At 49.2% G+C, this 16855-nt stretch overlaps 1 protein-coding gene across 5 annotated transcripts in view; it reads right to left on the bottom strand.

The window, feature by feature from the left end:
• opa1 (OPA1 mitochondrial dynamin like GTPase) overlaps nt 1-16855 on the bottom strand; it is a 64988-nt gene that overhangs the window by 26329 nt on the left and 21804 nt on the right. For all 5 annotated transcript variants that reach the window (XM_062977550.1, XM_062977548.1, XM_062977549.1 and 2 more), the window contains 8 exons: nt 15549-15648; nt 14880-15010; nt 13639-13711; nt 13476-13548; nt 12184-12299; nt 11516-11580; nt 7904-7980; nt 5233-5398 (listed from right to left, as the gene is read on the bottom strand). In XM_062977550.1, coding sequence (XP_062833620.1) covers nt 5233-5398; nt 7904-7980; nt 11516-11580; nt 12184-12299; nt 13476-13548; nt 13639-13711; nt 14880-15010; nt 15549-15648 — 801 coding nt within the window. The remainder of the gene's footprint in view (nt 1-5232; nt 5399-7903; nt 7981-11515; nt 11581-12183; nt 12300-13475; nt 13549-13638; nt 13712-14879; nt 15011-15548; nt 15649-16855) is intronic.

A 16855-nucleotide genomic window follows, 5' to 3' on the forward strand; every position in this document is an offset into this window, starting at 1 on the left:
CCAAGGAGACAGACCTATGTCTCAGTATATAGCCGAGTTCCGAGTGCTGGCCCACAACACCGGCTGGAACGATGTAGCCCTCAGGGGACAATTCCGGGAGGGTCTCAACATTGAAATGCTGGAAGAAATCTCCAAGGTGGATCCTCCCCAGACCCTCGAGGCACTCATTGATCAATGTTTACGGGCTGAAGTCATGATTGCCAACAGGAAACAGTGGGTTCGAGGCCAGGGCAGTAGAGCCGGGGCAAAACCCCCCGCTCCCGCCAGCGTTCAGCCACGTCCGGTGTGGAGACCCCCACCGCCAACCCCATACCCCAGAGGAGGCGAGGAGGTGCCGATGCAGTTGGGCAATGTGCGTCCCAGACTAGATGCCGCCGAGAAGGCCCGTCGTCAACGCTTAAACCTCTGCTGGTACTGCGGGAACGGGGGCCACTTCGCCAGAGAGTGCCCAGCCAAAGGGAAGCCTGCCGCCCGTCTTGCGGCGGCGTCCTCCACGGAGACGAAGGCGTCTGAGCCGACTGGCACACAGCCGGCGGGGGAAGCCAACGACCGGGTGTAGAGAGGCTCGCCAACCCGGTCAAAAAATCCATCCAAGAGCCGCCAACCGGGGTCCTGTTCCTTCTCGTGGTTACATTATGGTCAGCAAAAAGGGGACCCGTCATGATCCACGCCATGATAGACTCTGGAGCTACCAACAATTTCATCGATAGAGAGTATGCCGACTCTCTGGGATTACAATATCATGATTTCAAGAATGCCCGTGTGGTGCAAGCCATAGACGGCCGTCCCCTCAAGACGGGCCCCGTAAGTCAGTGGTCGGAACCCACCAGGATGTGGATAAGGGAACATATGGAAGAGATTTCCTTCTTTGTTACCGAGGTCCCCCATTTCCCTGTGATTTTGGGAATTCCATGGCTGACTCTCCACGACCCTAACATCTCCTGGTCCAACAGAGAACTGCAGTTTGCTTCACCGTACTGCCAAAACCATTGCCTCGTAGCCAAGGTATGCCATGCCACAGACACCGAGCCCATCATCACCTTGCCAAAGAAGTACTCCGAGTATTGGGATGTATTCAATGAGAAAGAAGCCGAAAAATTACCCCCACATAGACCTTATGACTGTGCCATTGACTTGGTGGAGGGGGCCCCGATCCCGCGAGGGCATCTCTACTCCCTGACTGAACCAGAGCAAGAAGCTCTCAGGGAATTCCTAGAGACAAACCTTCGCAAGGGATTCATCAGACCCTCTCAATCCCCAGCCGCCTCCCCAGTGATGTTTGTGAAGAAGAAGTCAGGGGAACTACGCTTGGTGGTGGACTACAGAGCATTGAACAATATCACCAAGCGGAACAGCTACCCCCTGCCCTTAATCTCGGATCTACTGGATCGGCTTCGAGGAGCCAAGGTTTACACCAAGCTGGATCTTCGGGGGGCTTACAACTTAGTTCGTATCAGGGAAGGAGACGAGTGGAAGACCGCCTTCCAGACCAAATTCGGACTATTCGAGTCCCGAGTTATGAATTTCGGTTTATGCGGAGCCCCCGCAACGTTCCAGCATTTTGTCAATGACATTTTTCAGGACTATCTAGACAGGTTCTTGATAATCTACTTGGACGATTTTTTGGTGTTTTCTAGATCACAATCAGAACATGAGAACCACGTCAAAATGGTGTTACAACGCTTGCGGGACCATGGACTTTATGCCAAGCTGGAAAAATGCGCCTTTGATCTACAAGAGGTAGATTTCCTTGGTTACCGCATCTCGCCTCTAGGACTTTCCATGGATCCAGCCAAGGTTTCAGCAGTATTGGAATGGCGGGCGCCAACTAACAAGAAAGAGGTACAGCGTTTCTTGGGGTTCGCGAACTATTACCGCAAGTTCATTCCAGATTTTGCCCGCTGGTCCGACCCCATCACTAGCTGCATCCGTGGAAAACAGCCTTTCCGCTGGACTGATCAAGCAGAGAAAGGGTTCCAGCAACTAAAGAAACTATTCACCTCCCAGCCAATTCTACAGCACCCAAATCCTGGAACCCCTTTTGTGGTGCAAGCGGACGCCTCTGATGTGGCAATTGGGGCTGTACTCTTACAACCGGTGGGAGATCACCTCCATCCCTGTGCCTTTTATTCTCGTCAACTAACCACACCAGAGAGGAATTACACCATTTGGGAAAAAGAACTACTGGCCATAAAGGCAGCCTTTGAAACTTGGAGACATTGGCTAGAAGGGGCCAAATTTCCCATTGAAGTCCACACTGATCATCGTAATCTAGAACATCTAAGAACTGCCCGCAAACTAAATCAGAGGCAGCAACGTTGGGCTTTATTCTTTGAACGTTTCAACTTCCAGATCCATTATGTGACCCCAGCCCAAACCAAGCAAGCAGACGCCCTGTCACGTAAACCGGAATACGCTGCAGGACGCAAGGAGACCTTTGAATCCCAACTGCTACAACCCGAGAACTTTGCCACGCTCACGGTGGGGAACACCAAATCCATTCCCATTGGTTCAACTTCCCCTACTCCAGGACCCATCTGTGCTCAAGAAATCAGGGCTAGTCAGCAAGCAGATGCCTGGGCGCAGGACCAACTTCGCCAAGGTCTGCACTTTCCCTTTTCGCTTAAAGATGGGCTGCTCTGCTATAGAAATCATGTTTATATCCCACCCGGACCGGGCAGGGAAAAAACGCTTCGTCTGTGTCATGACTGCAAACCAGCAGGACACTTCGGACTATTTAAAACTATGCATTTGATCCTAAGGGATTTTTGGTGGCCCAAGATCCGCAAGGATGTGGAAAAATATGTCAACACCTGCCCAGTATGCCAGCGCTCCAAGATACGAAGGGAGAAGCCCTCAGGGCTTTTACACCCCCTTCCTACCCCATCTCGCCCATGGGAAATAATTTCCGCGGATTTCATCACTGACCTACCACCTTCCTGTGGATTCACCACGATCTTAGTGGTGGTGGACCTTTTCACCAAGTTAGCCCATTTCATTCCCTGCGAAGGCCTCCCCACGGCCAAGGAAACTGCGGATCTATTTCTTCAACATGTTTTCAGACTACATGGATTGCCCAAGAGTTTAGTCACAGACCGTGGATCTCAATTCACCTCTCGTTTTTGGAAGGCACTACAAAAACTATTGGGCATAGACTCTCGCTTATCTTCAGCTCATCATCCCCAAACAGATGGGCAAACGGAGCGCACCAATGCCACTTTGGAGCAGTATCTTTGCTGTTATGTAAACTATCAACAGGACAATTGGGCTTCTCTGTTACCACTGTCTGAGTTTGCCTACAACAATGGAGTTCAAGCTTCTACAAAAGAAACGCCGTTCTTTGCAAACTACGGCTTCCATCCACGTTTCTTTCCCCCTGTCATTGAAACTTCAGAGGTTCCCGCAGCAGAGGATTGGCTGCAGGAACTCACAGCGGTGCAACAACTTTTGCTCCAGCAACTGGACCAAGCCAAGGAGGACTATAAACGCCACGCTGACAAACATCGCCAGCCGGGCCCCGAAATCAAGGTAGGAGATCGGGTTTTCCTGTCCACTCGCTTTCTGCCCTCCCACCGCCCTTGCCGGAAGTTAGATGCCCGTTTCATTGGTCCCTATCCAGTGGTGGCGCAATTTAACCCCGTGACTTTCAAACTCCAACTTCCGCGTTCAATGCGCATTCACCCAGTGTTTCACCGTTCCCTGCTCCTTCCGGCGGATGGTGTGCGACCTGATACAGACCAACCGGCCCCCCCTCCTGTTTTGATGAATGGGGAGGAGGAGTTCGAGGTTGAGGACATTTTGGATTCTCGCTTTCACCGCCGCCGCCTACAATATCTCATTGACTGGGTGGGTTTTGGCCCTGAGGAACGCTCTTGGGAAGACGCCTCCACAGTCCATGCTCCTGATCTAACCCGTCGCTTTCATCAGACCTATCCCACCAAACCGCGACCTCGCGCCTCGGGGAGAGGACCCCAGTTTGGGAGGGGCCTTGAGGAGGGGGATAGTGTGATGACCCATGGGCCTTGTAGTCCTGCTCAGGACATTGTAATTCCTGATGAAGATGAAAACTTGGGTTTTTTACCTTCCCAGTCTGAACTGGATTCCTCTCAGCCAGATCTTTCCCAGGCAGATCTGGGAACCTTGCACCTGCAAGAAAGTTGTCTCCCAGAAGTATGTCAAACAAGCCCAGAGCCTACTTCTCCCGTATTCTTGCGCCGGGAGTTTTGTAAACAACAGAGAAGTTTGGATTCAGCTTCGCGCAGGAGTGCGAGGATTGCAGCTAAGAATGTGGCCAATTAAGACTGCTTCTCGTGAGAATCTTTGGGGAGTCTCACATCTGGTCTCAGAGTTAGCTTTCGGTTCTGATTCCCAGAGAACTGCTTCGGCGGGAAAGCTAGACTCTATTTAGGTGTTTTACCCGCGTAGTAACTTCGCGGAGTCAATTCGTCAGCCTACGGAGCGAGTTGTGTCTGGACAGCGCGCTCCGGTTCAAGCCTCGCTCCTGCTCAAGCCTTGCCTTGCTATCCAGCCTTCGCCTTGCTTCCCAGCCTTTGTTTATCTACGGACTTTGCCTTGTTTCCCAGGATCAATCCTTGCCTTGTTCCACGGATTTATCAAGTTATTCCACGGACCTTGTTCTTGTTCTTAGTTACCTTGTTCCACGTTCAAGCCTTGTTTCAAGTATCAAGTTATTTCCTAGCCTCGCTCAAGTTTCATGGACTAAAGGACCTTGTCATCTCCCCTCACTTTGCTTGGCAAAGTGAGTGTTTCGGTTATTGGATTACAACTTTGGACCTTAATAATTCTTATTGGACATTGCTTTTTTGGACTAATTCTGACCGTTCCTGAAAGGTCTAATTCTGGACTATTTTCTACACTTATTTTTATTAACTTTATATATTCCTACAATAAAGTTATTAGATAGATTCTGGCCTCTGTGTATGGTTATTGGTGCTCTGCAGCCTGGGTCGTGACAGTTCTTGGGCCATGAGGAGCACACAAAGGACGCTTTTGTGATCTGTTTTGAGCACCAGCTCCCAGAAGCCCCTGCTCCAATTTAGCCAATGATCAGGGAAGCTGGGAGCGACCATCCACAATACCCGGAGGACCAGACACTGGTAACGACTGCATTAGAACTACACATCCTTTCTATCCAGAAGGAAGCTTCCAGCCACCTCTGGTCCACCTACAGGTCCCAAGGCAGGAAAGCGGCCCACGACCCAGAAGGCTCACCTCCACGGCTTTGTTGGGCAGCTGCTTGTCCGTCCACTGCTTGAGCTTGATGTCCACGGTGGTGTTGAAGGTCCCCGAGTTCATGGTCTGCGCGGCCGGAAGGTAGATGTTTTCTATCACGTGGGTGGAGACCCTCTCCCACAGGGACTGCTGCAGCATGTCCTCCCTGGTGAGGAAGAAGAGGAGGACAGAAGGTCAGGCTCTGTCGCCGTGAGTGGCCTAGAGACACAGCCCGCGGCTCCCTTGAAGCAAAGCCATGGAAGGGCTCCATGACTTTCTTGTGAGATCTGGTCTTTCTTCCTTCCTTTATGGAAGGCTCTCTTCCCTCCTCCTCCTCCTCCCAGGCCCCCAACTCTCAAGATGGCATGTGTCAGGGTCCTCTGATGTGGCCCTGCCCTGTGTTTCCGCTGTGTGTAACCACACTGGCTACTACAGCTACGTTAAACATGCTTTGGTCTTCTTGCGTCTCATCATAATATATTTAGCCATAGCTATGTACCAGGCATGGGCAGCCGGTAGGCTGTTAGGACTTGTGGGAGTTGAAGTCCAAAACACCTGGAGAAAGAGCCAAAGTGTGCCCATGCCTGCTACAGACACATTTTATATGCTTTAACATTCATATATGTATATGTAAGGGGGGTTTGGAGTATATGAGAAAACTGCTTGTTAGAAAACTAATGCCACAGCAAAACCTCGTTAAGCAAGGAATTTCATTTTATTTTTCTTGGAATGATGGGTGGTTTTAACATGAGAAGAAAGGGTTCAAGGTGTTTCCATGAAGAAGTGGGTGGACTGGGAATGGGGCCACGTAGAATCATAGAATCATAGAGTTGGAAGAGACCTCACGGGCCATCCAGTCCAACCCCATTCTGCCAAGAAGCAGGAAATCGCATTCAAAGCACTCCCGACAGACGGCCATCCAGCCTCTGCTTCAAAGCCTCCAAAGAAGGAGCCCCCACCACACTCCCTTGGGGCAGAGAGAGAGTTCCACTGCCGAACAGCCCTTCTCACAGATGACTTGACAAATGGAAAGGAAAGGAAGGAAAAGTGTGCATCCTATTTTGACAAATGGGGAAAAAGCGCACAAGATTTCTCAGAAGTGAGAAAACCTTAATCCTTCCTCCCAAAGAGCCCGTGCGTCGCTGCTTCGTAAAGGGAATGAGGGCCAGCGCACACTCTGGCCTTTTCACCCTCCACCGGACAACGGGGAATCCAACCTCGCCAAACAAGGCCAGATGGGCCCAGACCAGCCCCCCTTCTTGGGATTGATGTCTTAAATCTTGGGAGACCTTTTTATGAGAGCTTAAATATGGTTCCAAAGTTTAAAAGAAGAAAAAGTAGGAATGGTTTTTGGGAACCGGGAAGCAAAGATGCTTCTGTCTTCAGCCAAACCATGGTTCCTGTTAAGCTCTGACGCAGAGCAAGTTAATCTGTTACAGCTGAGTCCTTTGTAAACACAGATTCACAGGCTGCCTTCGTAACACAGAATCTAAACTTTCTATTTGGGTTGCTGTGAGTTTTCCAGGCAGCCTGGCCATGTTCCAGAAGCATTCTCTCCTGACATTTCGCCCACATCTGTGGCAGGCATCCTCAGAGGTTGTGAGGTCTGTTGAAAACTAGTACATGTGGAATGATGTCCAGGGTGGGAGAAAGAAAGAACTCCTGTTTTTTGGAGATGAGTGTGGATGCAGCCTTGCAGATTCAAGGACTCACTGCTTACTGTCTGGGGTTTCTTTTTGTTGAAGAAAAAACCGAGAGGAGCTTCCAAAGCACACGTCTGCACAACTGAAGAGTGATAAAGGAGACCAGGAGCAGCTTTGAAAAAGGTTTCCTAGCATAATCTTTCATGGACTCAGTCCATTTTATCATCACCATTATTCTCATCACCATCCAGAATACTCTGGGCCAGAAGTGTTTGGGACTCCCTGCTCTACCCCCAATTTTGGAATGAGATATCTTGGAGATGGAACCCAACTCTAAACACAAAATTCATTTATGCTTCATGCACACTTTATGCGCATAGCCTCAAGGCAATTCCATACACCATGCTGACATGCACATCCTCTTTCAGTTTATTGCCTCTCCCTTTCTGTCTATATACTGCTCTCTTGTGGTTGCTTCTGAGCATTGCGCACATATTTTGTTAGTTTTTGGGGCCATGCCTCCAAAAGGGACCAAACTTTCACTTGAAACCCTGCCAGTAATTTAAGCTGGACAATGAAGGGTCTGTGTGCCATGTTTGGTCCAGATCCATCACACCATGGAGAAGCCTTTGTGGATCAAACAAACTCATCAACCAACCAACCTACATACATACTTTGACTTCTATATGTAGCTTTTAAATAATGTTGTGCCTGAAACGAACTTTGTGTACACCGAACCCTCAGAAATTAGAGGTGTCACTCTCTCAGCCACCTTTTTAAAAAAACTTTGTGGAGTTTTTTGGAATTCCAGAGAAGGGGATGCTGAACCTGTTTCCATGGAGTCTCCTGCCTGGCAAATGAGGGCTGGGCTGGATGGCCCTTGATGGGCTGAGAGAAAGGCACCACATCTTGGGAGGATCACAGGGAATTTACGGCAGCCCCTCTGCTTCTCAGCGCAACCCACCAGATCCCCAGCAAAACCTCAACAAAAGAGAAGGAGGAAAAGATAAACCAAGGCATGACTGTACCAGTGCTTTGGCGTCACCTGGCTCAAGCTTATGACTTCGTCAAGGATCTCGTTCTTGGCCTTTTCGAACAATTCATTCTAAAGGGAAAATGAAAAAGAGAGTTGTCGTTACTCCTGCAAAGTTCGGTTTCTGCTGCACGGTCTCCACCCTGACCCTCCAACTCTTCTGCCCAAATTGCATGTCACTCAACAAGGTCTCTCAACAAGGCCAGTGACAATCACAACCAAGGAGCCCAGAACTGACGGAGGATGGACAGAAGAGAGAAGCCACTGCCCTCACTTTCATTTCTAGAGGGCCACACGGGTATATGGCAAAATAACAAAAACAAGGTGGAAAACAAGAAGAAACAGTATAAACATGGCTGGTCATGAGAACAGCCCATTTCTCCATTTTTTACATTTCTGTCCCACTGTCCTTGCAATAACCTCAAGGCCGTGGACACTGTGTTGCTCCTCCCCACTTTCTCCTCAATGACCCTCTGAGGCCAGGCTGAGAGTCACCCCATATCTATATCTATATAGATACAGATACAGAGATATAGAGATATAGATACACACACACACACACATGAACACACATACAAGAGACTTGGGGCAATTTTACCATGTTTCCTCCCTATATACTTAAAACAATCCAGGCCAATATAATGATATAATTACACAGGCATACACCTTAATGGGTGCAGCGGATTAAATTGTTGAGCTGCTGAATTTGCTGACCAAAAGGTTGGCAGTTCAATTCCGGGGAGCGGGGGGAGCTCCTGCTGTTAGCCCCAGCTTCTGCCAACCTAGCAGTTCGAAAACATGCAAATGTGAGATCAATAGGTACTGCTCTGGCGGGAAGGTAAAGGCGCTCCATGCAGTCATGCCAGTGGCCACATGACCCTGGAGGCGTCTGTGGACAACGCCGGCTCTTCGGCTTAGAAATGGAGATGAGCACCAACCCCGAGTCGGACACGACTGGACTTCATGTCACGGGGAAACCTTTACCTTTATCTTGCATCTTAATATCCACATTACACTATGCTATCTATATATATAAAAGAGTGATGGAATTCGGGCACCGAGCAAAACAACAAAACTAAACACCCTCCAAACTCCAAATTTGACAACAGAATCCATTATCCACGCCTCCAGGTTGAAACAACAAAACATCGGGTCAGAACCTCCACAGGACCCACTCACCCCACACTCCTCCAAAAGAAGGGCGGGAGAGGGAATGCCCAGCTTTGCCTTTCCCCTCTCTCTGTGACCCCTCCTCCCATGACGTCACTCCCCGGCCTGCCGACAACGGCTGTTCCCCGCGCGCGCCCTGCTCGCAAGCCCCGCCCCCTGGGAGCCGGAGCCACAGCTTCTCCGTCTGGCTGCCTCCTTCCCCTCACTCGCCGCCATCATCAGGATCTCTTACCAGAGCACCCTCCTCAGCTTCTTCACCAACTCAGAGAAAACGCCAGCCAACCACACCGACGACGAGGAAGTCACAGGTACCTCCTCCAGGCCAACTTCAATACCATTGAATAGCCTTGCAGCATCAAAGCTTGGCTGCTTCATGCCTAGGGGACTCCATTGATGGCCAACTTCAATACCATTGAATAGCCTTGCAGCATCAATGCCTGGCTGCTTCATGCCTAGGGGACTCCATTGTTGCCCAACTTCAATACCATTGAATAGCCTTGCAGCATCAAAGGCTGGCTGCTTCATACCTAGGGGACTCCATTGTTGCCCAACTTCAATACCATTGAATAGCCTTGCAGCATCAAAGCCTGGCTGCTTCATGCCTAGGGGACTCCATTGATGGCCAACTTCAATACCATTGAAAAGCCTTGCAGCATCAATGCCTGGCTGCTTCATACCTAGGGGACTCCATTGTTGCCCAACTTCAATACCATTGAATAGCCTTGCAGCATCAAAGGCTGGCTGCTTCATACCTAGGGGACTCCATTGTTGCCCAACTTCAATACCATTGAATAGCCTTGCAGCATCAAAGCCTGGCTGCTTCATGCCTAGGGGACTCCATTGATGGCCAACTTCAATACCATTGAATAGCCTTGCAGCATCAAAGCCTGGCTGCTTCATGCCTAGGGGACTCCATTGATGGCCAACTTCAATACCATTGAATAGCCTTGCAGCATCAATGCCTGGCTGCTTCATACCTAGGGGACTCCATTGTTGCCCAACTTCAATACCATTGAATAGCCTTGCAGCATCAAAGCCTGGCTGCTTCATGCCTAGGGGACTCCATTGATGGCCAACTTCAATACCATTGAATAGCCTTGCAGCATCAATGCCTGGCTGCTTCATGCCTAGGGGACTCCATTGTTGCCCAACTTCAATACCATTGAATAGCCTTGCAGCATCAAAGGCTGGCTGCTTCATACCTAGGGGACTCCATTGTTGCCCAACTTCAATACCATTGAATAGCCTTGCAGCATCAAAGCCTGGCTGCTTCATGCCTAGGGGACTCCATTGATGGCCAACTTCAATACCATTGAATAGCCTTGCAGCATCAATGCCTGGCTGCTTCATACCTAGGGGACTCCATTGTTGCCCAACTTCAATACCATTGAATAGCCTTGCAGCATCAAAGCCTGGCTGCTTCATGCCTAGGGGACTCCATTGATGGCCAACTTCAATACCATTGAATAGCCTTGCAGCATCAATGCCTGGCTGCTTCATACCTAGGGGACTCCATTGTTGCCCAACTTCAATACCATTGAATAGCCTTGCAGCATCAAAGCCTGGCTGCTTCATGCCTAGGGGACTCCATTGTTGCCCAACTTCAATACCATTGAATAGCCTTGCAGCATCAAAGCCTGGCTGCTTCATGCCTAGGGGACTCCATTGATGGCCAACTTCAATACCATTGAATAGCCTTGCAGCATCAATGCCTGGCTGCTTCATACCTAGGGGACTCCATTGATGGCCAACTTCAATACCATTGAATAGCCTTGCAGCATCAAAGGCTGGCTGCTTCATACCTAGGGACTCCATTGTTGCCCAACTTCAATACCATTGAATAACCTTGCAGCATCCAAGGCTGGCTGCTTCATACCTACGGGGAATCCTCTTTAGGCCACCTTCCATGCCACGAAGAAAACCCCATTAAGGACTACGTCACAGCAACGCGTGGTCGGGTACAGCTAGTACTATATATATTTTGGCTGAGTGGGGAATAAGAATCTCAGCCTCTGAAGGCAAACCATCTGAGGGGAGCCTTCAAAGGGATCTTCTGACACCTTAGAAGTAACTGTGAGAATGATGATGTATGTTTTCATAGGTTTAAGTCTACTTCCTCAAATGTGAAAGTGACTTCTTTTCCCCAATTAATCTCTAAGGTGCTACAAAATCCCTTTGTATACTGGTTTCCCAGACTGACACAGCTGTGTTGTAGAGGAGTTTAAGGAAATGTCTGTGAAAGCTGAAAGCTGAGAGTTATGGAGTACTGAGAAAGTGGCCCCAACTCTGCTGCAGCAGCATTTATTTCCAGCATTTATACCCCTCCCTTCTCACCCAAGGGGACTCGGGGCGCAACAACACCTTGATGTCCCTTGAGAGTATCATCCACAGCCTTGACCACCGCCATCCCCCACAACTGCCCACGAAGGCTACTCACCCGGTCCAGTTCCCGCAAACGGGGATAGTTATTCTTCCATTCAGTCTCTAAGTTAAAGCGAGTTGCTGTGGGAAGAACAGAAGTGAAACCAATCTGTCATTTGGGAGGCTTACGCTCTGGGAACCAAAGGCACCCTTCCAGACATTGACAGACTACAACTCCCAGCATCCCCTTAAAAACAAAGGTTTATTACAGGCATGGACCAACTCCAGGTGTTTTGGACTTCAACGTCCTCAATGGCTGATAAAATGGTGAGAGTTGAAGTCCAAACACCTGGAGCATCGAACTTTCCCCGTGCCTGCACCCAACCCTTGCTGAAACCAATCTCTGCATTTTTCTTAAGCCCCCTGATTCTCCATATCTTCTCTGTGCAGCAATGAGAAGAATCAAGAGACATACACATCCCTTGCCTACTGATCCAATGCAACCTGGATGAGGTGCACATACATTTGGGAGCACCTAAAATGGTAAGTCCTGTTTTTTTCTCCTGGAAGCCTTAGGAAGGCAGAGGTCACACAGCTGTCCTAGCTCAGAGGCCGGACCCTGGGCAGCTCACAGACTGCATAATGCAAGGAGGGCCCTGGGAAGAACTCCAGAGCCTGACCCTTCCAGCTTTTAGGAGAGGCCATGTTTTCAAGGGGGTGGTGGCTTCCCATTGGTCCCGTCACCTTTGAAGGCATCCGCCTGCTGCTCCACAGACTCCCGGACCATCTTCCAAAAGCAGTCGGAGACGGCCAGGCTCAGGTTCCGGGTGGTCACTTGGTGGGCCTTCAGCATGCAGTTCCTGCACGGGAGAAAGAGGACAAAAGCCCTGCAAGCGCACTGGCAATGGGATGGAGGTCATACAGACCGAGGTGGACAACGCCTTTTATTCCTTTCAGCCATTTACTGCAATGGACAAGGGTCAGGGGCAGAACTGGTCCAAGTCATTTTGGACCTAAGTGAACTCTAAGGCAGCCCTATCTGGAGGCTTTGTTGGCAAGTCTTTTCAGAGGAGCCTGGCCTTTGCCTTCCGGAGGGAGAATAAGGCTTCTCCCAGGTCGCTCAGCGGGCTTCCAGGCCTGCCTCCTTCTGCCTGTCCTTCAAGCTCGGATGCAAAGCGGCTTGCAACACAGGCTTAAAAGAGAGCAAAAAACAACAGTTAACCAGGCATGTCCACCCTTTGGCTTCCATGAGCCTCACTGGAAGAAAAAGAATTGCTTCTGGCTACACCCAAACTACACTAACAATAAGGATAGCTGATGAGAAAAAAGAAATCAAAACAGGGCATGATTTTCATGATATCCACCACCACAAAGAAGCAAAAGCAAGTCCTCGCATGCTAATCCTAATTATATGCTGCCCATTCAGAGTGTCTTTTAAAACTGCCGAAAAGTTCTTAGAATTATAATGCGAATTAGTAGTAGTAGTAGTAGTAGTAGTAATAATAATAATAATAATAATAATAATAATAATAATAATAATAGTTTTATTTATTGTCCATCTCTACTCACGGCTACAAAGTTCTCGCTTGAGAACCATGCAATTGAGTTACAAAAAAATGCCCACAAAAATCATAATATTTTAAGTAAGTTCACGATTTAGTGTTGGTGCATTTGTAGGCACCCTGGGCCACAGGCAAGGCATGAAGGAACAAACTACCCCAAAGCTCCAGAGCAAAAGGCAGCAGTTCAGGGGCAAGCTCAAAAGACCATCAGGTGGAGTCAGAAACATGTCCCAAATTTCCCAAGCACACCAGAAGCACCCAGGTCGGTGGTCCCCTGCCTTTGATCCTCCAGGTGTTTTGGGCTTCAGCTCCCACAATACCTGACATCTGGCAATCTGTCTGGGATTTCTGGGCATTGAAGTCCCAAACACCTGGAGGACCAAAGGGTGAGGAGCCGGTGACCCAGAAAGGCCAAAGGGGATTCTGCCCCAGCGAGGGGCATTGAGCTCACAAGACCAACTTCTAAAAGCTTACTTTAGTAGTTTGGAGTTCTGGAAAAACTCCTCTTCGTACTCTTTAATAGATTCAATACTCTCAGAAGTATTTCCTGGAGAAAGAAAGGAAACAAAAAAGAAAGGTGAGAATTGAGTGGCACCCCACACGTGCAACACACGTCCAAGTGGGAAATCCCTCTGACCTTTTCCGGTGACGACTGCAAAATAGCCGAGAGCCTTCATGGGGAAGAGCTTGCCTTCAATTATCTGCTGGATCTGCAAAAACAAGGAAGATGCCATGCAGTTCCTTTGATGCTCACGCCTGCATTTCCTTTGTTCAGAATGTAAAGCCATTCATGCTAACATCTGGAACCCAGCATTTGGTAGTAAAGGTAAAGGTTTCCCCTGACGTTAAGTCCAGTCGTGACCAACTCTGGGGGTTGGTGCTCATCTCCATTTCTAAGCCGAAGAGCCGGAGTTGTCTGCAGACACCTCCAAGGTCATGTGGCCATAGGCATGACTGCATGGAGCACCGTTACCTTCCCGCTGGAGCGGTACCTATTGATCTACTCACATTGGCATGTTTTCAAACTGCTAGGCTGGCAGAAGCTGTAGCTAACAGCGGGCGCTCATTTCGCTCCTCGGATTTGAACCTGGGACCTTTCAGTCTGCAAGTTCAGCAGCTCAGCGCTTTAACACACAGCGCAACTGGAAGCTCCATTTGGTAGGCAAGGCCATTTTGCTGAACACCAAATGCTCAGAGGTTGGGGCCTGCTCTCAGGACATACAGAAACAGGGGCTTCCTGGGTGGGGTGGGGTGGGGGCCCTGGTGGAAAAGAAAGCCCTGAGAGGCTCAGCACAGGAGCAGCTCCGGGGGCGCAAGGCAGATTCCGAACATGGACCAGAGGAAAGGGAATTCGGCCATGTGATGTTGGGCCCATAAAACTATGCCTGTGTGTTCCTTTTTTTTCTTTCTCAAGAGCTAAGGAACAAACCAGATTTTAGTTTTCTATGCACTCCCTGAAAAAATAGGAGCTCGATACCGGTTTCTGTTGGGTCGCAATTTCCATTGGCCTGTCATCAAAAGGGATGGGAATTGTCCTTCAGTCACATCTGGGGACCCAAACTGGGTAAAAACTATGTAAAAGAAATAAAGAGTTGACCCTCTCTGTGTGCCCACAGATTCTCTATTCACGGATCCAATGGCCCTTTGGAGGCATCCACAAGGCCCTCCGTGAAAATGATTCCCTAGCACGTAACTGGAAAACAAGCCTGGCTTCTGGGAGGATGGACTCAGTCCGCTACGTCTAACTGTCGGCCGAGCCCAGCTGCCAGAACAAGGCTTCCCCTTTGGATCCCCAGTATGTTTCCTTGTCTTTCTGGAAGAATCGAAGGGCAGCAATGGGAGAAAACCATCTCTTCTTGCCCCTCCGGCCTTCCTCACCCTGCTGGGACTGGCCACGTTCTTCTCCGCAAGGTCCACTTTGGTCAAGACGAAGATGGTCCTCTTGCCCTGAGGGTCCATCTGGCTGACCAGGTCTGTGACGATGCTGCGCTCAGCGTCCACTGATCCGTCTGGAAAGACAGGACGAGGGTTAACGAAGACCCACAAATGGAATAGGCTGGTGGAGGAGATGTCTCTGCCCAACTTCCAGAGATTGTGGATTTAGTGATTAATGTAAGATTAGGAGACTGAATAATTGGGAGATTTTTGAGCTAGCAATGTGTCATTAAAGGCAGAAGTGTGAGTATGTAACATTTCTTAAAGGGATTAGACTAGTCAAAACAAAGAAACCATCAGGCAGAGTGATGTCTGTAGATTAGTTAGATTAATATTTTAGTTTTTATGTTTGTTTATGAGTTTTGTACATTTTGTGTGTTGATTTTGTTCGCCGTTGTAGATTTCTAGTTAAAACGAGGGAAAAGGCTTGTTTTATGTGATTTGGGTTTTAAGCGCCTATTTGCCTTGCAACCCATTGCAATGAGTTGCAAGGGAAATCATTATGCAAATATCACTTTTCTTGGGAACGCTCACCGTTTGCAGCAGCGAGGATTGTGGCCCATCGAGAGCCAAGGCAATGCACTCCCGCCGCAGAAGGGCCTCCCTGCTTACCTTGGATGCAGAGGATGATGGCGTTGGGGTTCTGCATGTAGGCCTTGCTGATGCTGAAGATGGTCTCCTTCGTGTCGGGGGCCATCCCCGAAGTCACCGTCTGGGAAAAGAAGACGCAGGAGGGTGTGGAGCATGGAAGGAGGGAACGGGGTCCTGACTCAGGAGACGCATCCCTCACGTGTGACCCCTTCCCACTCTCCTCCGTTGAAGCAAAGCGGTGGAGGATTAAAGAAGGACGGAAGGAAGGAAGGAAGGAAGGAAGGAAGGAAGGAAGGAAGGAAGGAAGGAAGGAAGGAAGGAAGGAAGGAGGATGTGGGCAGCCACCTTGCCGCTAACAGGTCAGTGACTCTAGACAAGGCATGGACCAACCTGGGCCCTCCCTCCAAGTGGTTTGGACTTCAACTCCCACCATTCCTAACCGTCTTCTGGCTCTTAGGAGTTGTGGTAGTTGAAGTCCAAAGCGCCTGGAGGGAGGGCCCCAGTTTGCCTATGCCTGGTCTAGATACGGTAGGCCTGGTCTGAGTCTGAGGGATGGCATTAAAAGGTTGTTTTTCCCACGGGAGAACATGGTGGAGAGTGGGCTGCAGGGGATGCTATGAATCTCAGGGCAGAGGAGGGGAAGCCTGAGAAGGGATAGGAAAGCACAACCTGACCATGGGATGTAAGACTATGTTACCAATAAACATATGGTACAGTAACTATCTGAGCTGACAATGTCCACGTTATAGTTTGTTATCCGAATCTCTGAAATTAAGTTTTTATCTTGAGAATATTAGTTCAGGAAATAACATTATGTAACAAAATTTAGAAAAAAATGCTCTTGGTTTAAAAATGTTATTTTCTGTTTAACTGTGTGGCCCTTACTTTGAAAGTTGTTATTCTACTCCAGAAACATCATTGTTGTGGTTGCCACAACCTAGGTTGAATTGGTTGAGACTCTATGAGATATTAAGACACTGGAGCAAAATGTGCTGCAGGATAATGTCCCTCCCTCCCACAACAGTTTGATAAACTTTTCCTAGGTTTTTATGATAGAACCAACTAGTGACATTGATAACCCAGGAACAAAAATCACGTTACACAGTGTAATAGATTCATTACGCTGTCCTCAAACTGTGGCTCGGGATCGGATGGTGTCTCCCTGCAAGGCAGAAGGGGGCTGGCTCTCTCAGACTCCTAGAGTTCAAGAGCCCCCCCCCCCCCCAGGGCCGCCCAGTCCAGCCCCCTTCCACCATGCAGGGAGACACCATCCGATCCTTCCTAACAAACGGCCATCTAGCCGCTGTTTAAAGGCCTCCAAAAGAAAG

The sequence above is a fragment of the Anolis carolinensis genome, chromosome 3 (genome assembly GCF_035594765.1).
Source record: "Anolis carolinensis isolate JA03-04 chromosome 3, rAnoCar3.1.pri, whole genome shotgun sequence".
NCBI classification, from domain to species: Eukaryota; Metazoa; Chordata; class Lepidosauria; order Squamata; family Dactyloidae; genus Anolis; species Anolis carolinensis.